Below are 21,301 nucleotides of genomic sequence, written 5' to 3'. Positions count from 1 at the left end.
CGGTGCCAGATACTTGCTTTGCTCCTTTCCTGAAATTCCATATTAATCTTCATTTAATATTCCGCCAGTCACGCGCACTATAGGTCAAACGCAGACAAAGGGCTGCGCAACAACGAGACGACTCGGAGACGACTGCAGCGCGGCTGACTTTGACCGCCGAGACGCAGTCACTTCTGATTAACGTCACCCGGCCTCATTCATATCCAATCAATTACACTTTAAACAACATGCAGCCTGTGGTCCAACATCTGGAGCCTGAAAGCAAATGAGCGGCACTGGGTGTCTCAGAGAGGGGCACGGAGTTCGTCCACGATCGTGTGGAAGGGACGCAGATCCGGGCTATAAACAGACCCAGAGCCTCGGTGGGCTCGCTGTTACCGCGGTAAGGGCAACAGGGCCGGCGGTGGCGAGGATCAGACGATCTTCTCCGGCTTGATGGGACGTGCCAGGCACACCGTCAGACGCTCTCCGTTGACAGGGCATGTTTTTTTTTTTATTCTCTTTCTTTTTTGACGATCTTCGGGCTGCACCACGCTGATGGGTGACAACCAGCAAGCTCTCCGGGTCAATGTCCAAAAGCTGAAGAAGCAGTTTGATGGGATGACGTTGTGACAATTAGCTTTGGCCAGGGATTGATGGAGAGACGGAGACTTTTGGAAGGAGATGGTATCACTGTCAGAAGAATTGCTCTGAGGGCTGGGATGATGACCCCTGTCACTTTTTTATATCTGGAGCCGGAGGTGTTGAAACATTACCATACATCTACATATCTATATCTACATATCTAATGTTTCTCTGGTAAGTTTTGACACATGTGAAGTTTAGCCACTCATGAGAGGAATCCTTTATGGCCTATTGTTGCATTGTAATCACTTATTTTTATTATCTGACCTCCCTTGGACACCTTGCGTCTCCCTGTTTGAGTCTCCCTCATATGACGTGAATGGCTGTTTGTTTTGTTGGAGAACACTGTGTTTGTCTTTCAGCAATGGTACACCAGCACCATGAACCTGCTGGGCACCTGGCTCATTGACCGCATGGACCTTCAGCTCCACGTCTACCAGCTGAAGATCCTCATTCGGATTGTGAAGGTAGCGGCAGCATAGCTAGGTGATCAATTGAAGGTGTGTTGGTCCACTACAAATCGAACTTCAGAGCACCTTGTTCCAGATGCTCCAGTCTCTGCTACTTCTACTGAGAGGATGGACCATGTTCTTCAAAAAAGATCTTTATCCATTTGCTTTTTAAAATGTGGCTCTAACATCTCCCATAGGTGTTGAGTTGGGTTGAAATCTGCTGACTGATGGTGACATAATTTTGTTACTCATCAACCCATCAGTGACATTGGTGTTCTGTTCTGAGTACAGAAATGTCTCAACCCCCGAGACCAGAGTGTATAGAGCATCATGAAGGTCCATGTGTGTTAAAATAATCCAAAACTGGACAGGCTTCTGTACAAAAGACTAGGTAGAAGAAGTGGACCAGTGGGAAAAAGCCCAGGGTGCTCTGCCCTCCAGTCTCCCTGCAGGTGCTAAACATTTCACCGTGAAGCTCTAGTGGAAGCAGGAGCTGGAATTACCACGGTAGTATAAGAGCGTCATGCATTTATTTCTCCCGAGATGAGTAACCGGAAGCGAGGCTGTGCTTTTGTGCCACCATCCTGTGGGACATATGACATCCTCTGGAGGCAATTTGCATCCTTTCAACCTCTTTCTCTTCTGTTGCAGAAAAAGTACCGAGATTTCCGCCTGCAAGGAGTGCTGGACTCCACCCTGAACAGCAAGATGTACGAGACGGTGCGGAACCGGCTGATGCTGGAGGAGGCCACTGCGTCGGTGAGGGAAGGGGGGATGCAGGGAATATCGATGAAGGACAGCGACGAGGAGGACAATTAACCGACGCACAAACCCCGACGATGCATGCCATCAACTCAGCAACTACTGCCCGCCTTTTTATTTCTGTCCCAAACTCAAACCACAAAACGGAGAATTATTGGGCCTTTAAAACTGATCAAATGTATTGTAGCAAAAAAAGAAGAAAAAAAAAAAAGAATGTTGGTGTTTTATGCTGAAGTTTATGTTTTTAAGCAATATGGAGTCCAGTTTGTACATGTCGAGTAAAATGATTAGGGTTAGGAGTAATGGCTGAGTGTCCTTGTTCGGTTCTGATCGATCGCGATGATGCTTCTCTCTCTGTAAATATGTCACCATGACAGTGCAGAACTCTCTCTTCCGTTATTCTAAATATATATATATATATGTACACATCAGAACTCTCACACCGTTTGTCAACCACCGTTTATTTTATTATGATTTTGTTAGCAATGCAATATATGACGCCACGCTCCAGTCGAAACTGTGTTATATTAGCACTTCGAGAATCACACGGAAACGTCGCCTCGCCTCCCAACTGCTCCACACCCCTGGAAGTGTCTCCAGCCTGGTTTCTATATGTGGGACTGCGGGACGATGTCTGCCAGCCATGCCTTTACTACTGATTGTATTTGTGCAGAGAAGACGCCGTGCAGTAGGTGCATGTCCCCAGCGCCCGTCTCCTCTGGAGCTTTTATTTTTTATTTTCGATTTATTTCGCGCAAAGCTGCCGGTGGATTCTTTTTGCTTCTGCCCCCACCCCCGCCCCCCCACATGGGAGCGGTTAACCACACCGCAACGAAAAACAGAAAAAATAAAACCACAACAATGTCAGCACCTTGTACCCGCGTGTGTCCGTGGCTTTTTACCATGGCACCTGCAAGGAGTGCCACCGCCTCCCCGCCCCGACCTCCTTCCTGCAGGAGCAGCAGCAGATTAGGCCTCTGGATTAAAAGTGGTTACATACATAGCAGAAGGAGATTGGCAAGAATGGCCAAAGATCTTCTCAACTAGATTAAAATTATTCCCATAAGATTAAAAAAAAAAAAAATTAAAAATTAAACACAACTAAGTCTCGAGACCACAGATACCAGAAAAGATGTGGGATTAAATATTCCCACCCGGAGACCGAATTAAAGGAAGACGGGATATTTTTAATTATTTCATAGAAGAGCCTTCTGAGAAGGTGGGATAAAGCGGAACAACAGAAAGGCTGTAAACAGGGTAGGGGGGGGTTAAACATGAAAAGTAAATCACTCGCCGTAAAAAGTAAATCACTCGTTGTTGTTTTTTTTCCCACCAAGTTAAAAAAAGAAAATCACATTAAAAGTATGATGGGAGGAAAAGTTTGTCACGAGGGCTTTTGGCAAGTGCTTCCCGCGAACCCTCCACGCCTTAATTGGAAACGTGCTGCTCTTTAAAGTCCCCTGGCTGAGATAAACGGCCGAACGTATACAACTTACGTTCGGGAGCAGCTTTAATAACCTGCGAGGAGAAATACTCATCTCCCATCACATTGTTTCAATCTGAGATGCAATTTCCCCCCCATTTTGCCTGGGGCCACAGGGCAGGGAAAGACAAATGAGGAAGGCCCTGTGCCGAAATGCGTTCGGCAGGACCGCCACTGTGACCTATTAGTCGGAACGTACGGCACAATCAACAGTGGGGGGGGTGGAAAGATGCATCTCAACATCCAATCTGACGTGCAATGGGGGGGGGGACTCAGATATCATACATTTAATTTCCTCATAAATCCCGGCGCAATGCAGCAATTTTGCGCGGGAGAGCACACAGCGACAGATTAATAGGGGAGGAGATTTATTCCAGCACGATCTGAGCTGCTTTGGCTTTTAAGCCCCAATCAGGTTAGGAAACAAGAACGACAACAGTATCCAAATAAAAGATTCTCCAATTGACCGTCACAGCAAGAACTGGCCCTGGGCTAACACTTGCATCGAGCCCAAAGCGAGGACGATGGCGGTGCTCTCAAATCATGCCCAGCATGCTACTTTGCAGATAATAAAAAAAAAAAAAAAAACAAGAAATTGGAATATAGATATATAAATGTACCGATATTTCGTTGCCTGGGTTCTGTGCTCCTGTATGTGTGTTCTGCATCTACCCAGAACGCTCCAGACAATTTTCCCCCCGTGTCCTCACACAAATCAAAAGCCATCATCCCTAAACATGCCTCTTCAAAAGGTGTCAGAACCGCATCCTTCTGGATAAGCAGGTAGCTCGACGAAGGCGACGCAAAAGCCTCTTACGCCTTTTATTAATGCAACCTTCTTGTTTTGACCTAAAGAAGAGGGAACAAGCGGCCTGATTAATCTTTTTTAGATCTGTTCCTCGAAAAAAAAAAAAAAATCAAGGGGAGGGGGAGCTTAGCATTTAAATCAATCTCGCAGAGGCAAAAAAAAAAAAAAAAAGAGAATGACAGACGCTTCCCCTCCGTCGGGGGAAGAAGAAGAGTTGCTTTCTCCTCTTCCAAAATGCGTCCCCTGGTTACTCAACAGTCACTTTTCAATTCAAGTCCCGAGGCATCAAACTTTTCTGCAAAAAGTTCTCTTGGAAGATGAAGTTCTCTTGGTCGGATGAAAGCTTAAGACTGCGTACATGTGGTCTGTACATAGATGATATATGTGAAATAGGTTTGAAAACCGTGCATAACGGCACTCGGCTTATTACACATTAATTACACCACGCCTGAAAAAGCATGGCGTGAGGCGCTCTGCGGCTCATAAGAAAAATGGGAAATTATTTCTGACGTTACCTGTTCCTCCGGCCTGAAGCCGAAATGCTAATGCGGAGAAATGACTCAGGCAGCCTGCTTTACATCTGTGAGGCCACGAGCGCGTCACCGGGCCGAGGGGGACGTCGCTGTTCTAAGATCGGGTCGAGTTTGGCGGACACACGCGGGACGCGAAGGCCTCTGGATCGAGACCTTTGAGTTTCGTTTGTCTGTCTGAGCGATTCGGCCCTCGAAGCTGCAGAAGGAGATCTGCTACTTGCTTTAAGAACATCAAGGCCTTTCAGAGGTGACATTATGGAGAACCTGCACTGAAATGAACGGGAATGCCAAAAAAGAATGGGAGCAGAAAGTGGCCAAATTGTTAAAGGGGTGAAAGGAAGAGAGCATTCAGCTCATAGGCTGCATAGGGGACACACACACACAATGTCCAGAGTCCAATGCAAGAAACATATTTAGTATTTGTTGCATCAGGAGAAAGTGAAGTGTGTTTTTTTCTTTACCCTCATGGCTGCTTTGTTCGATATTTCAATAGAGCCGCATCATGAGATGCTGATCAGAATAGGTGAGAGATCAGAAAGTGTTCAGCACAAACTTTCAGGACTGTTGTCCAACTTAAGGTGGTGGATAGAAGACGAGTGTGAAATGCTGCCGCTTTTTGTGAAATGCTCCTGCTTTCAACTTTTTATTTCAGTTTTATTTATAATGCAAAACATATCAGACCCATGAATGAGTAGGTATGTCCTAACGTTTGACTGGTAGTGTGAAATTTATTTAATTTTTAATGTTGATTACGGTTGCTAGCATCTCAAATGATTAGAATATTATCCACAATCCAGCCAGAAATGAATTTTCATGTAGAAATAAATGAAAGTAACAGCATGATGTATATGGGTCATGGTTTGAGACCGATTGCAGGAGGGTTACGTGTAGTGGTCAGGAGTTGGGACCACTGTAACACACTTGTACCTGCATACACACACACACACACACACACTCACTTTTCACTCTCCTGTGTGTGTTCGGCCGTTGAAGAGAGGAGAAGGGACAGGTTCCGCAGCGAGGGATGCAGGTGAGAGGCAGAAGATCTGACAAGTCGGCGCTTCAGGGCAAAAAACCACCGGCTGACAAAAGGACTCACCGTAGAAACCATTAAAAAAAAAAAGGCCAGTTGTACAGCCGCCGCCACCGTAGCGTCACGGCTGCACCGCTGTGACATGTCCTGTGTTCCTCTTCGTGGCCCTTCGTCCTGGAAGCGTCTCAGGAAGGGCGCTCCTGCCTCGCCGCCTGTCGCAAGGTGGCCGGGAATTTTACGGGCTTCGTGGAGCCGGGTTCTTGAGCAACTGCGATGACAGGGCAGGTCACGTCGATGTCACCTCCTTAACACGGTCCAACGGCGTGCAAATGAGAGAGTTCTTTCTGTTCAGATGTCGCAGGTTTGCCGATGGTGCCTGCGCATTTTAGAGAAAACGAAGAGTGTGTGTGTGTGTGTGTGTGTGTGTGTGTGTGTGTGTGCGTGTGCGTGTGCGTGTGCGTGTGTGACACGGCAGCAGGGACACTACATGGCGCAGGGGTAACACATGGGTCTCGTGCTTTTAGACCCTCCGCTTTTCAACAGCAGACAGGAGGAAGAAGAAAAACGAGAAGGAGCGAAGTCACACGTGTCCCCCCGGCCACCCTGGTGTCCTCGTTACTGCCCCTCACTCGCATGGAGACGGCAGGGGACGTGCCATCTTGTAACGGGGCACCACACCATTGACAGATACAATTAGCCGGCGTCGCATTGTCACATACACTGGCAAGGGACGCCAGGCCTGGCACTGTCCCAACACCCCGTCCCTCTCCTCTTGGCCCGTATTGTGACAAAGCACGTTGGCACCTCCTTGGAAAATGCCAGTTATGATGCCCTTTTTAACCAGGGAACCGAGTTCTATTTACACACAACATTTCAGTTCTTCAAGCCTCCTATTAAGATGAAAAATTCCTCCCCTTTAAATACACCCAGAACGAGACGGGGGACTCTGCGGATACAAACTAGACTTTAATTTGGTACTTTCAACATGAACTGAGGCTGCAGAGGCATTTCCTGCTTTTAATGACCGTCGTCACCAGCCCGGGGTATCATCAGGAAACCATCCCAGCACCCATCCCAGATCATCCCAACACCACTACGTAATATTAACATCGCTTTATTAAAAATATGTAGACATAACGCCACCGGTGTCCACTGTTATGCAAGTCAGATATATGTATACGAGAGAACGGCTCTTGGGCCAATGCCACCAGGCTCACAATGAATTCATGCGGTGACACTGATGATTGTGTATTAATACACAGATATGATCCGATGAAAAAGAACGATACATAAATTGTGCACCCTGGCACGCTGACAAGAGGAGGGTTACAGAAACAAAAGGAGCCGGACGTCCCCCTCTTCCTGTGGCGAGGAGGTGACAATAATCGGCCCCTGCCGCGTTTGACGGCGTTGTTACTGTGTAAACCACGAGGAACCTGTCATTACACCTCATTTTCTGCGCCGCGAACAGATGGGCCGGGGACCCTAAATGCGCCTCGGGGAGGGGGTTCGGAAGCAATATGTGTCAGGATGGGGCGTGTGGAGGTGCGCGTTTGTTTCTGGGAGCGTTCGACGTGTCTCCACACTTTCCACAACCCCATAACCTCATTACCGACGTCCCAATTCGAGCTGTCACGGAAGCCCCGGTCGCACCACTGCAGGGACCCCGGTGACCGGACCCCGGGGACGCTGGTTGGACGTGGATGAGAGCCGGTGAGGGCTCCACCTTCCGAACCTCAGCCTTCTGTGCTGGAGCAACATCTCCGTCTCTGGACCACGATGACCATGCGTTCATCCTTACTCACTTCTTCCTTTTCTCTTTTGTTCTGGAGCTGGGGGGGTTGTTTCTGAGACAAAACACTTTTGTTGCTTGTGAGTATTGTCTGACGTCACTGATGGAACACCACCTCGGTGGGGACCTGCTCTCAGCAGCCCGCCCCCTAAATTATCTCCAAAGTGACCTGCCGTAATTTACTAGCAGCTGGGTTTACTAGCTGGGTTGTAAAATAAAGTGGTTTAATGTGAAAGTAGTTGTGTTGCCGGTGACTGGTGAAGGTGAAGGTGAAGCGGGGTGGGGCGGGGCGAGGTGGGGCGAGGTGGGGTGGTAGCCAGATCGATGTTTATTGTGCGGACAGGACGCTAATCACGTCTGGAGCTGCAGCATTTCCATGTGAGTGGAATTAGTGGGGCTGCAGGTGGACACGAGCGCTCATTCTTACAGACACACAGGCAGACAGACAGACAGACAGACAGGAAGGCAGGCATACAGACAGACAGGTAGACAGACAGACAGACAGACAGGCATACAGACAGACAGGTAGACAGACAGACAGGCATACAGACAGACAGGAAGGCAGACAAACAGACAGGTAGACAGACAGACAGGAAGGCAGGCATACAGACAGACAGGTAGACAGACAGACAGACAGACAGGCATACAGACAGACAGACAGACAGGCATACAGACAGACAGGTAGACAGACAGACAGGCATACAGACAGACAGGAAGGCAGACAAACAGACAGGTAGACAGCCAGGCATACAGACAGACAGGTAGACAGACAGACAGACAGACAGACAGACAGGCATACAGACAGACAGACAGACAGGCATACAGACAGACAGGAAGGCAGACAGACAGACAGACAGACAGACAGGCATACAGACAGACAGACAGACAGGCATACAGACAGACAGGTAGACAGACAGACAGGCATACAGACAGACAGGAAGGCAGACAAACAGACAGGTAGACAGCCAGGCATACAGACAGACAGGTAGACAGACAGACAGACAGACAGACAGACAGGCATACAGACAGACAGACAGACAGGCATACAGACAGACAGGAAGGCAGACAAACAGACAGGTAGACAGCCAGGCATACAGACAGACAGGTAGACAGACAGACAGACAGACAGACAGACAGGCATACAGACAGGTAGACAGCCAGGCATACAGACAGGCAGGTAGACAGACAGACAGACAGACACACAGGCAGACAGAGAGATATGCAGACAGGCAGATTTACAGGCAGGTAGACAAGCAAGCAGGCAGGCAGACAGGTAGACAAACATACAGGCAGGCAGACAGCCAGATATTCAGGCAGACAGACAGGCAGACAAACACACAGGCAGACAGACAGACATATATACAGGCAGGCAGACATACAGACAGACAGAAAGACAGGCATTTAAAAATATGTGTGACGGTCCATAATAGACAATATTCATGTCGCTGTTGTATTCATACTGATGCTGATTCGCAAACAGGACGCACTGCGCATGAATAAAAGCAACGAATTTTGCACACGGATTTCAAAAGAGCATTTTGTTTTCTGAATACAACCCTTTCTTAAATTTTGCCCTGTGAATGATTATTCATTATACAGAAGATACTAAATACATGACATTTAAACTAAAGCATTGTAATTTTGCGTGAAAAATCGCTTAATTAATTAAGCATGGCTTGCTGTTATTCATGGTTCATTATCAGTCCGATTCAGATGAACTGCGCAAATAAATACCACAACATTGACTGTTTCATTAATTTTTTACAAACCATGTAAAACGAGTAAAACTCGTCGTGGTTATAAATAATGTTATAATGTTATAAAACGTGTATAAAACCTGTACTCGCTTTAATCGGAATAATTGTCTCATTCCCGCGGCAGGGAAGATAACGGTCCCTGCGTAAAAGCGGCGCAATTTGTAAAGTTCTTCAGCAGGCTTTCTGCGTGCGTGTGTGTGTGTGTGTGTGTGTGTGTGTGTGTGTAAAAATGTTGTGCGTCTCAGGTGAAATAGTCTGCAAATAAAACGAATTCAAGCTGCTCCTCCTTCTAAAAGAAAGAGAAGCCGAGAGGGCGACTGGTCATTGTAACCAGCGCACAAAACTCTGGATTCCAGCGAACTTGAGGAGAAGAAAACGGCTCCTTTTCACCGCCGAGGCAGCTCTGGTCAGCCCGGCTCTTTTCTTTCCTCCTTTAATCCGTCCTTTTATTGCGGGGAAAACACAAAACCAGGTTCCACGCGGTGCTTTAGTGGCTAAAAGTGAAAGAGCTGCTTCTTTCTCTCCCTCCCTCCTTCCCTCCCGGCTCAGGGCTGGAAAATTGCCTCCCTGAATGGGCGAAGCGGCGAGAACGTTTAATGGGGGTCCGAGGGAGGGTTCTGCTCCTTAAACAGGTGGAAGCTGGACCCGACGTCGCGGCCAGCGTGTCACTGTCGCCGGGGATACATTATCCGACCTCGTAATAAATCAGATGTGAAATAAAGAAAAAAAAATTGAACGAATCGTGTTTGATCGAACGAAGAATGAATCGGAACGAATGTTTTGGCGCCTGCGGCTCCACGTGTCCGGGAGCGCGCGCACGGGCGCAATAAATACTAATCTGTAATAACTGTCACACACACACACACACACACACACACACCACCCCCGTGGCCGCGTATAAATGGGAGGTGGGAGCAGGGGCTGCTCGGCTGAGGCTGCTGCTGGTGGTGATGATGATGGTGAAGGTGGCGGCGACGGTGGCGCGGCGCTGTCACCCTGAGACGAGGGACTCGGCGCGCTGAGGACATGTGACACCAACCCGCCCGCCTCTCGATCATCTCGGCGCTGGTCACTATTGTGGAAATATATGTTTTAAAAAAAGAAAGTAAAAAGGTAAAAGTTCCAGCTTGTCTTTATTTTGTCGTGCGTATTTGTTGTAGTTGTCGTGGGACGGGACGTGGGGGGGTGTTGGTCTTTTTCTTGTCCTAACGAGCTCTGTAATGTCCTGTTAATTTTGTGTGTACTGGTTAATGGGCATTAAGCCGGGACCCCTGGACGCCATTGTTCGGGGGGGTGGGGGTGGGTGGGGGTGTCATTTGAATGTAAATGGGTGACAGTGCAGAAGCAAGGTGCGTATTAAACCGCTGCGCGTCTTCTGCTGGCTTTTCTGGAATTCGGCAGGCGGCGACGACGACGACGACGACGAGGAGGAGGAGGAGGAGGAAGAGGACGTTCTCGGGACCCACGGAAGATGGCCAGCTCGCTCCCGCTGGAGGCGGTGATGTCCTGCCCGGGACGCGACGCCAGGACCGCGGCCGCCGGCGCCCCCAAAGCCCTGGCCTTCTCCATCGACAGGATCATGGCCAAGAGCTCCGAGCCCAAGTGCGTCGCGGACGACGGCAGGACGGTGGTCGGCCTGTGCGCCCCCATCCCCTGCGTCATCCCCATCCAGCCCTTCCGCTACGACCTGCAGGCCAAGGCGCTGATGAGCTACTCGGAGCTCTGGAGGGCCAACTTCTCTGCCGCGATGTGCAAGGCGACGTGCGCCACGTGCGCCAAGTCGGACGCGGCCGTCAAACCGTCCCTGGTCCCGGGGAGCCGGGTGATCAAGCCCCAGGTCCTGCACCAGGCGGTGGCCATGCCCGCCGGCGGCTCCCTCTACTACTTCAACTACCTGGAGCCCGCGTACCCGCAGCCGGAGCTGCTGCTGTCCCCGGCGCAGGCGCAGGCGCAGCACCACAAGCTGCTGCTGCTGGAGGGCGCGGAGCGGCGGGCCGCCGGAGCGCAGCACCTGCCCGGCCAGCTGGACCAGCTCGTCCGGGAGAAGCCGAGCCTGGGCGGCGCGGAGAGGAAGGCGCCGGGGAAGGTGGCCGGTGGCGGCGGCGGCGGCGGCGGCGGCGGCGGCGGCGCGGACGGAAAAGCCAAGAACTTCACGTGCGAAGTGTGCGGCAAGGTGCGGCGCTTTTACACGAAAATCACCGATCGGTTTTACGCTGCAGAAATTCGCGTAAAAAAATATTCAATTCGGTTAACGTTTTCGTCATTTCTATGGATTTTATAGCGTTTTTTCTAAATATATTGCTAATTGGAACGAAAACACTATTATGATATATTTATATTGCCTAAAAAAAATATATAGTATATATATATATTTTTTTTTTAAGGCGATCGAATTTGTAATCGAATTTTTTTATATATTTATAAAGTCTTTTTTTTTACTGGCGGGAAGTGAAGTTTCTAGGGATTAATTATGTCGGATTTAGTCGATAGTAAATTGTAACGATCGATCGATTTTTTTTCCCGCCCCAGGTGTTCAACGCGCACTACAACCTGACGCGCCACATGCCCGTGCACACCGGGGCGCGTCCGTTCGTGTGTAAAGTTTGCGGGAAGGGCTTCCGCCAGGCGAGCACGCTGTGCAGACACAAGATCATCCACACGCAGGTGAGGAGCGGGGGCTGCGCGTCCACGCGTGGGTTGGGGGTCTCCAAGCCGCTTTGGTGGGGGTCTCACGTTCCGCGCCGCTTTCCGTCTCCAGGAGAAGCCGCACAAGTGCAACCAGTGCGGCAAGGCGTTCAACCGGAGCTCCACGCTGAACACGCACATCCGCATCCACGCGGGGTACAAGCCGTTCGTGTGCGAGTTCTGCGGGAAAGGCTTCCACCAGAAAGGTAAAAATCCACGGCGCCGCGCACGGGTCACGGCGCACGACCCCGCCCTTGAGCCGACACTTCGGATTCGGATTGTGATTCGGAGCGAGTTTGACAACTTCTTGACTCCGGCGCGCAACAGGCCGCCGTGACCTTCCGACCCCGGATTCCCGGCCCACGTACAGAAGCGGTTTTATTACAAAATAGATTTTATAGAATATCCACGGCATGTTCGTATTTTAAACACTAAAAAGCTATAATTTAAGACACGACAATCATCGTAAAATATTATAATATTAAAATATTACAAATTAAAAATTGTATAGTGCGGACAAAAAAATGTCATTTAAATGTTTATTTTCAGTTCCTTTTAACAGTAAGTTAGTGCATAGTTATATACAAAAAATGTCATAATAACGCTTACAATTTTTTTAAACAGCTAAAAATATTATTATTACAAAAAAAAAAAACTTTCACCGACTTGGACAGTCACGTGAGATTAAAACAACGCGACCGTAGTGCGCATGTGCGTTAAACAGAAACGGATAAAATTGTGATCATTCTCATTATTAATATTATTTATTTCCCGCGCAGGCAACTACAAGAACCACAAGCTGACGCACAGCGGGGAGAAGCAGTACAAGTGCTCCATCTGCAACAAGGCCTTCCACCAGATCTACAACCTCACCTTCCACATGCACACGCACAACGACAAGAAGCCCTTCACCTGCGCCACCTGCGGGAAGGGCTTCTGCAGGAACTTTGACCTCAAGAAGCACACGCGGAAGCTGCACGACAGCGGCGGGCAGAGCTGAGGGCGCCTCGGACTCCTGTACATACGGCCACGCCCCCGGCCACGCCCCCCGGCCACGCCCGCGGCCGGCTCCTGAACGAAAAACGTCAGAAAAAGGGAATTCAGGTCGGACAGGCTCCTCTTTCCCTTTTCTTTTTACCGAATAACAGTTTCAAAGGCAATTTTACATTAATTATACGAACCTGATTATTAATAAAAAACGATTTATTTTAATATGTGTATTTGGATTTTTTAAAATAATGTTCTAACATTAACATGATTATAATGTTGAAATAAATCGAACAGGAGGATTAGGATTATCATAATTAATAATCACATTCAGGAGACGACAGGGTGTGCAGAACGAATATTCGATCAGCAGAAACAACTAAATCGAAGCGCTGCCGTGATATCGATCATTAGGAGCGCGGCGCGCATGCGCGCACTTCACTCGGCCCTAATGGCGCAAATGACGGAGATAAACGGCCGACTCTCGACGCGCCATTACCGTAATCAGCTAAGCGGCCTCGGGGGTGGCGGGGGTTCTAATGCGCGGCCCCGCATTCCCGCCACGGCTCCCGGAACGACATTATTCCTCCGTCCGCGGAGGCGCGCGCGCGTGCCCCCCAATCCCGCCGCCCCAATTACCGACCAATTAGGCGGTTCGCGCGCCACGCGCCGGGACCGGGACTGGACTAATATTCCCAGTCGGCGGAGCCGCGACACGGGCGTCCAGTCTCACGCGCCAATTAACGGGGCCGGGAAAAAAAAACGCCATTAAAACGTAACGACGGTTTCATCTGACTGGCCTGGCATCACGTGGTAGATTATCCAAATAATCCCGCCGTGTGTGTGTGTGTGTGTGTGTGTGTGTGTGTCCACCGTGCCTAATTAAGATAAAGTTGCGTCGAATCGACGCGTTTCCGTTAGATCGTCCCGCGGTAATAAGAATCTTCTCCAGACCCCAGAACCCGCCCCAGGAGTAAAAAAAAAAAAACATCTTGCCCCCCCCCCCGCCCACCCCGGACATCTGAGCAACCGGCTTCGCTCCCAGAAACACGTTAATTGCGAACGGAGCTCATTACCGCGGCGCGCGAGATTACCGGCGACGAGAGCGCGGTAATGAAGCGTCAACAGGCGAGGGGGCTCCCCAAAAACCCCGCGCCTTTTACGCGCCACAAAGGGCCGTGAAAAGAAGGGGCGGACTTTTTGTTTGGTCGCCCCAATTGATAGTAAATGGAAGATTAACTGGCTCGGCGAGGGCGGGGGGACAGGGGACAGGGGGACCCTAATTAAGTCCGCCAAATGTTAACCACATCGCTTTCCCTCCGTTTAGACCAAATGAATTTCTAATTAAAGCGCCCTCTCCCCGCGGCTCGTTACGAGTTAATGAGCGCCAGGCAGGAGCTGCTTGGATCTATTCCTGGAGGAGGACATGCTGGAGAGATGGAGCCTCCTCTGCGTCCCCATTCGGGTCCGAACCGGACAAGCAGATCTTCAAGGACGTGGTCCGAGAAGGTGCTTTGTGGCTCCGAGGTCTCTGGGGCCACCCTTGTGCCGATCTGGCCCCGCCGGAATTACATCAATGTCAGAAGTAAGCATGACCTCCATTCAGAAGCAGTCTTTAGAGCTCGGGGCCAAGGAGCTGAAGGGGACCTTCTGTCCCCTCGCCTACTCTGTTACCCACAGTCTCTTGAAAGAGACGAGGCCCTGACCTCCAAACAAGCTGCTCCACATTTCACCAACAGACTGGCCATGAGCGCAGGGACTGAAATGCGATTTTTACTCTGCAGTTATTAAAGCCCATCATCATCATCATCATCATCATCATCCTCACCACAAGGAACTGTTTAACTTCAGATAAGAACCTATACAAGCAAGGTGTCGTTTTTTAAAGCGATTAAAGACATGGCTTTTTTTTGCCGACCCAACATCTCCCATCCGAAGGTGAAAAGTTCTGAACTCCTGTAGGTTCTGTGGTCTGTAAACTTCTTAATTCAATCCGGATAGTGAAGAAATTGCATTAAACCCCCCCCCCCCCCCCCCCCCCCACATATACATGCACATACATGCACAAAAAAACACACACACACACACACATATACATACACACACACATACATATACACACACATATACATGCACATACATACACAAAAACACACACATACACACAAACATATAGACAGAAATACACATACACAAAAACACACACATACACACACACACACATTTACAGACTAAAAGTAAAAGAAAGAAAGATTTGCACAAAATAATCGCAATTAGGCTTTTGGACGGGAACGAAGTCTCCTTTTGTTCGGCAGGGCCGCTAATTCTGGGATGTCCGGTGTTAATCCCTTTGACCCGGGATGACCCTGCAAGGAAACTGTCACTGCAGCATTCCGCCCCAAATCAGAGTTAATTACGAGGTACTCTCGCACCCCAGCTTATTAAAGAAATACTCAAGTCCTGGGAAAGCAAAAAAAAAAAAAAATCACGAATTCTGTGTTTAGCATAACTAAAGCGGCGTATCCATCCCTGCCGCCGCCGCCCAGATCGCCAGACACAGTAACGCAATTTCATTTTAGAGACACTTTGGGGTCGGAGGCGTCATTGAAACACAAATCAATACGCTGCGGAGGAAAAAAAAGTCACTACAGGAGCCTCTTGAAACGCCGGCGACGGTCCCCCCGAACAGCGGAAGGAGGAGTTAAGAGCACTGCAGCCGCTGAAGGTTTGTGTCACAACTGTCACTTGTGAGCTCGTTGCTCACGAGCAGACGCCGGAATGGGGCCTGAGGCCGGTCTCTCTGGCTCGTTCTCTATATGAGCGGTGGTGGCCTAGTGGTTAAGGAAGCGGCCCAGTAATGAGAAGGTCGCCGGTTCGAGTCCCGATCCGCCATGGTGCCACTGAGCAAAACACCGTCCCCACACACTGCTCCCCGGGCGCCTGTCATGGCTGCCCACTGCTCACCAAGGGTGATGGGATAAATGCAAAGGACAAATTTCACTGTGTGCACCGTGTGCCGTGCATCACAAGTGTCAATCACTTCACTTTATATTAGATGGATGCTGCATGTGGAGTTTTTTTGTTGGGGGGGGCCCTACGAGGGCCACGCAGGGGAACCCGAACCTCCAGTCTGGAAAGGAATCTGTTTTGGAGGACCGCACCCCTCCCCGTGCCAGTCCCGGCCCTGCCTCCGCGGCGACTGGTGCCGCGGCTCCGGGGCACGAGCGGGCCGCAGCTGAGGAGCGAGGGCAGCTGCCAACCGCGGCCGTCCAGCCCCGGCCATCCGGATGATCGCGTTTGTCAAGCCGCCACTCTGCGTCACCCGGCGCCGGTTTGATCACAGCAATTAGGCAGGACGAGGGATGCCATCCCGGGCGGCGGAGGGGCATGGAGGGGGACACCTGTGTCACTCCGTAACTTGCCAGAAATACGAGATAATAATGACGGCGTATGAAACGTGTCGTGTGGAACGCTTTTTTGGGGGCCGGAAATAACAAAAGTAAAATTACAAAAAGCGAGAGTGACAGCAGTGGCTTAGCGCTGAAATGATGAACATATGGCGACTGGCTGACCCAGGGCCACCCTTCAATAAAGGGACAATAAAAAAGCAACTACTGCACAGCACAGAGAGCGAACATGACTGAGCAAAGGCAACCCCAAAAGAAGGATGTTAATAAAAAGGTTTTATTCTTTGTGAAGTAAGACAATTTATTATTCAAATAAGAAAACATAGAGAACTGATCATGAATTTGTTAAATTTTTCTATCAATGGTGCGGCGGTGGCCTAGCGGAAGGCCCCATAATCAGAAGGTTGCCGGTCCGAATCCTGATCCCACTGAGGTGCCACTGAGCAAAGCACCGTCCCCACACGCTGCTCCCCGGGCGCCTGTCATGGTGCCCGCTGCTCACTCAGGGTGATGGTTGTGTCACCGTGTGCTGTGCTGTGTTTGACAATCACTTCACTTTCAAATATCACACATTGATTTACCTAAAAGTTTATTGCAGAATTTCCATGAAACAATGAACGATGTAGAGAAAGCGACTCAATACAATCTTGTAGAATTACCTTACAGAGTTGAGAAAGACATCTCTACATATGAACCGCTTTTCTGAAATAAAAAATGTACACATTAACATGGCCCCTCCATGAACTATTTCAGGGTTACTGTTTGGAAGATGAAAGACTTTTAGTTGGCTTCCCTATTACTATCGCTACACCTAACATCAGTTAAATAGAAAAATGGCCATCATAAGAAACTTTGAACAGAAAATTGGACATTATCTATAAATGAGACTCGGGCTCCCTCTAGTGGACGCATTCGCACATTACGTCAGGTTGGAAAAAGCCCACTCATGCATTAACGCGGTGATAAAAAAACTGCACGTTATGAATGGTCGACGTCACGATAGTAGCACCCCTGGTGCATCAGTGTGATGAGCATGCAGCGTGTGCGAGAGTAAACAAGAGCCGGCCACCTGAACGTTGTCCAGAACCATTCATCTGCTCCGCATAAAACAACACATGGAAGGTGGCAAACATGACGCCCACGCCCACGTGCGGAACCCTTTCCCCTTCAGAGCGCGCTGCACCGTGCCATTTAAAATGTCTGTCAGACGGCAGGGTGTCGTGGCGGACGAGGAGGAAGTCCCCTGGCTTTAGTGTTACGGGGCGAAGGGTTGTGCGGCCGCTTCCCTGGGGATCTGCTCCCAGCCTCAGTGGGGGCTGGACCCTTGCCCAGTAGGAAAGGTTCCCATTCCGGAAGCTTCTGCTCCACAGACGCCCAGTATCGGGTCTTTAAAGACAAGTAAGAACATGAATGCATCGAGACAGCCTTAATTATCTGATGATAATTATTCAACTCCATTCAGGCCGATTACCTGAAGAGTGATGACATCGGGGTGCAACAGCGGCTGCTTTCTCAGATCATCTTCCATTTTTTTCATATCCTGTAAACACCACACAAGTCTATTTGACATTTTGACGGGACATCTTCAGAAACCCAACGAATGCAAAAAGTGAAATGGGCCTGTACTTGAAGGAGCCGGGCGTTCCTCTCCTGCGCCGCTTTAGACCTCGCCGCCTGCTGCTTCCTCTTGGCCTTCTGATGCTGGTGCTGAGCCTCCATCTGCTGCAGCAGCTCAGCTCTTTTACGTAGTCTTAAAAATACAACAAGATTAATGCTGGCTCCACACGACATTATGATTTATAACAGAATAAAATGATTTCAGGGTCAGTGCTACTTCAGGACTTCTCCACACTTACATTTACAATCAGTAGTTACAGGGACAGTCCCCCCTGGAGACACTCTTCTGGTTCAGAGGCAGGTTTGTTAACCACCACCAGGCTACTGCCACTTCTGATTGAAAACGTGCAATACTAGAAACGACTGACTATGAACCCTGCGCATCTTTTTTCAAGAGGAGTCCATCTTAAAAGTGGTGGAACATAAACATAAAACTCCACTACATGTGCAGGGTTCCACAACCAAATCAAGATTTCTCACTTAGCTTGGTTAATGTAAACCAGAAGTTAGTTAGTTAGCAAGTAAGTATGTTAGTTAGTTAGTAAGTATGTATGTTAGGAAGTACTCAAGTAAGTTAGTAAGTTAGTTAGTTAGTAAGTAAGCAAGTAAGTTAGAAGGTAGTTAGTAATTTAGTTAGTTAGTAAGTATGTAAGTTAGTAAGTATGCAAGTAAGTAAGCAAGTGAGGTAGTTAGTAATATAGTTAGTTATTAAGTCAGTAAATAAGTTAGTTAGTATTCAATTAAGTTAGTTAGCTGGGTTAATGTAAACCAGAAGTTAGTTAGTGGGTGAATTATTAAGTTAGTTAGTGAGTAAGCAAGTTAGTTAGTAATTTAGTTAGTAAATTAGTTAGGTGGGTTAACCCAAACCAAAAGTCATGCCTGTATAAAAATAATTTAGGTATAGAGCCTTACGAGGGTTTAACCATGACTTCAATCTTAACTTAATACAACTAACAGAGCAATCCTGTGGAATCATAATGATAATTATAATCCAGCTACTCACATTTCCTCATGCTCCTGCATGAGTTCTACTTCGTTGCAGAGTTCTGGTGTCATAACTGTGGAGTGAGGGCAGGAAGTCAAGGAAAGAAGAAGTTAAACTGCTCTTAATTATTTAAAGATGCTCAGATGGTCCTGCAGAAGACAGTACACTTTTTAATATACATTATTTTTAAAAGGTACCTCTGCAATCTCTGCATGTCTAACCAACATGGGTCCCTGGTGGTCTAGTGGTTAGGATTCGGTACTTTCGCTGCCGCGGCCCGGGTTCGATTCCCGATCAGGGATAGTTTGTAAGGTTCAGGGGGCAGTGGTAGCCTAGCGGTTAAGGAAGTGGCCCCGTAATCAGAAGGTTGCCGGTTCGAATCCCGATCCACCAAGTTGCCACTGAGGTGCCACTGAGCAAAGCCCCGTCCCCACACACTGCTCCCCGGGCGCCTGTCATGGCTGTCCACTGCTCACTCAGGGTGATGGGTTAAATGCAGAGGACAAATTTCACTGTGTGCACCATGTGCTGTGCTGCTGTGTATCACATGTGACAATCACTTCACTTCAACATCTCATCTTGGATGGCAGCCCATCACCTCAAACTCAATCCCACCAAAACTGAACTAATATTCATTTCAGCAGATTCTCCACCACATCAGGATCTTGCTATTTACCTGGATTTACCTCACAGCTCTCTCCCTCTACAACAGCCCACAACCTTGGAGTAACAATAGACAACCAACTCTCCTTCTCAACTCACATCAGCAATCTTTCCAGCTCATGTAGATTCCTTCTCTACAATATCAGATGAATCTGCCCTTATCTGTCAACCCAGGCCACCCAGATACTGGTTCAGTCCTCTGTAATCTCACGACTGCTCGCCTGGTCCCTCCATCTCTGAAGGTAGAAGGAAGACGCTCATCTAGACTCTTCTCCGTCTTGGCCCCTCGGTGGTGGAATGAACTTCCTCTCGAGGTCAGAACAGCTCAGTCACTGAGTATTTTCACACGGCAGCTCAAGACCTTCCTCTTTAGAGAATATTTAGATTAACTTGTATCGTTCTTATTGTCTAACTTAAGTTCAGAATCTACAACAAGAGTGAATAAAAAGATTGTATTCATAGTTGAGGGTCCTAATGAACTAGAACTGATCACTTCATCGATGGTAACTTGAAAGCACGTTGTAAGTCGCTCTGGATCAGGGCGTCTGCCAAATGCATTAACTGTGAATGTAAAAAGTACAAAATAAAGTTTGCCAGGCCGTGAGCGCTTAGCATGTTACCTTTCTGTACGTTTCGTTTAACCTCGCAGATTTTAGAGATTTCCACACGTGTGTTGGCTAATTGAGCATCTTATTATTATTATTATTATTATTATTATGAATAAAAAACGTTTCCTGTTTTTTTTATATACGTGGAGCAGTGCGTGGCAGCTCAGGTTAGGAATTTCCACTCTGCCACAGCGCCAAACGGTGAAATGTTCGCCCGGAGCGGAGCTGCTGTCCGCGGAGGCTCCAGGGGTGTAAATATGAGTAAAAACGTACCTGTAAAAACCGCTTATAACGCGACCCTGCGTGTGAAAAAACGTGAAAACTTCCCCAGGCAGCGTCACTCCTGGTGCCGCGTCGTCATGGAAACTTCTTCCTCGGCGAGCATCACGGGAAACTTGACTCAATGAGACGCGATGGCGCCGCCGTGTGGGCGGGAGGGCCTTTACATTCTTAAAATTCTTTTACATTTACATTTACGTCATTTATCAGACGCCCTTATCCAGAGCGACTTACAATCAGCAGTTACAGGGACACTTTATCCCCCTGGAGCAACTTAGGGTTAAGTGTCTTGCTCAGGGACACAATGGTAGTAAGCGGGATTTGAACCCTTTTCACCACCAGTCACTCAAACTGCACAGTTCTAGGTACAAATAAGGACCGCGATGTTTTGCCCTGAGAGTATAGCAAAATACGCTAAAACAAATCCACATGATTTCAAATGTGAAAAATAATAATGTGTATACTGCTGTAAATCTGCTGCCCTTTGTGACATCAATGATGCAGTCCTAGCTTTATATATGTGTGTGTGTGTGTGTGTGTATGGCACATTAATTTCTATATATTCATATTGCGAGAAGGAAAAGCCTGTTTTGTTCCTGTTGCAATATGAATATATAGAAATTAATGTGCCATACACACACACACACACATATATATATCATATTGCGATCATCTGAAAGGTAAAAAGCTGTACTTTTGGTTTTGTTGCACCAGCATGTCTTCTATGTCCTGGTCGAAGTCGTATAAGCCTTGTCTGTAGAGATGGTGCTCAAGTGAGAGTTTCATTCATTTTACCCTGTACATATGACAATAAACTACTTCAGAT

The 21,301-nt window shown here is 48.4% G+C and overlaps 3 protein-coding genes and 1 non-coding gene across 39 annotated transcripts in view; 3 read left to right on the top strand and 1 right to left on the bottom strand.

The window, feature by feature from the left end:
* Window positions 1-2,713, top strand: part of cadpsa (Ca2+-dependent activator protein for secretion a) — an 88,491-nt gene extending 85,778 nt beyond the window's left edge. For 33 of the 34 annotated variants that reach the window (XM_028998838.1, XM_028998834.1, XM_028998836.1 and 30 more), the window contains 2 exons: window positions 987-1,091; window positions 1,728-2,713. In XM_028998838.1, coding sequence (XP_028854671.1) covers window positions 987-1,091; window positions 1,728-1,895 — 273 coding nt within the window. In that variant the 3' untranslated portion in view covers window positions 1,896-2,713. The remainder of the gene's footprint in view (window positions 1-986; window positions 1,092-1,727) is intronic. The other variant, XM_028998840.1, reaches the window with a different exon arrangement.
* Window positions 2,714-9,554: 6,841 nt separating this feature from the next.
* Window positions 9,555-13,141, top strand: fezf2 (FEZ family zinc finger 2). The gene is made up of 5 exons (XM_028999030.1): window positions 9,555-10,357; window positions 10,646-11,417; window positions 11,774-11,908; window positions 12,003-12,135; window positions 12,709-13,141. The coding sequence occupies exons 2-5, from the start codon at window positions 10,716-10,718 to the stop codon at window positions 12,927-12,929; spliced, it is 1,191 nt and encodes a 396-aa protein (XP_028854863.1). The 5' UTR covers window positions 9,555-10,357; window positions 10,646-10,715; the 3' UTR covers window positions 12,930-13,141.
* A 3,754-nt stretch (window positions 13,142-16,895) lies between these two features.
* Window positions 16,896-20,570, bottom strand: cep15 (centrosomal protein 15). 3 transcript variants are annotated; one of them, XM_028999033.1, is made up of 5 exons: window positions 20,470-20,570; window positions 18,944-18,998; window positions 17,950-18,073; window positions 17,795-17,863; window positions 16,896-17,709 (listed from the first exon to the last, which is right to left on the bottom strand). In XM_028999033.1, exons 2-5 carry the CDS (start codon window positions 18,994-18,996, stop codon window positions 17,527-17,529), a joined length of 429 nt encoding a protein of 142 aa, XP_028854866.1. In that variant the 5' UTR covers window positions 18,997-18,998; window positions 20,470-20,570; the 3' UTR covers window positions 16,896-17,526. The 3 variants fall into 3 exon arrangements, with proteins under 3 accessions (XP_028854866.1, XP_028854867.1, XP_028854868.1); XM_028999034.1 differs by lacking the exon at window positions 20,470-20,570 and adding an exon at window positions 19,123-19,350; XM_028999035.1 differs by lacking the exon at window positions 20,470-20,570 and having other exon boundaries at window positions 18,180-19,350.
* trnae-uuc (transfer RNA glutamic acid (anticodon UUC)) lies at window positions 19,156-19,227 on the top strand. Its single transcript has one exon. It is a non-coding gene; the product is annotated as a tRNA-Glu (tRNA).
* Window positions 20,571-21,301: the final 731 nt, after the last annotated feature.

The sequence above is a fragment of the Denticeps clupeoides genome, chromosome 12, assembly GCF_900700375.1.
Source record: "Denticeps clupeoides chromosome 12, fDenClu1.1, whole genome shotgun sequence".
NCBI classification, from domain to species: Eukaryota; Metazoa; Chordata; class Actinopteri; order Clupeiformes; family Denticipitidae; genus Denticeps; species Denticeps clupeoides.
The sequence above is the reverse complement of the archived record's forward strand: the minus strand, read 5'-3'. Positions and strand labels throughout refer to the sequence as shown.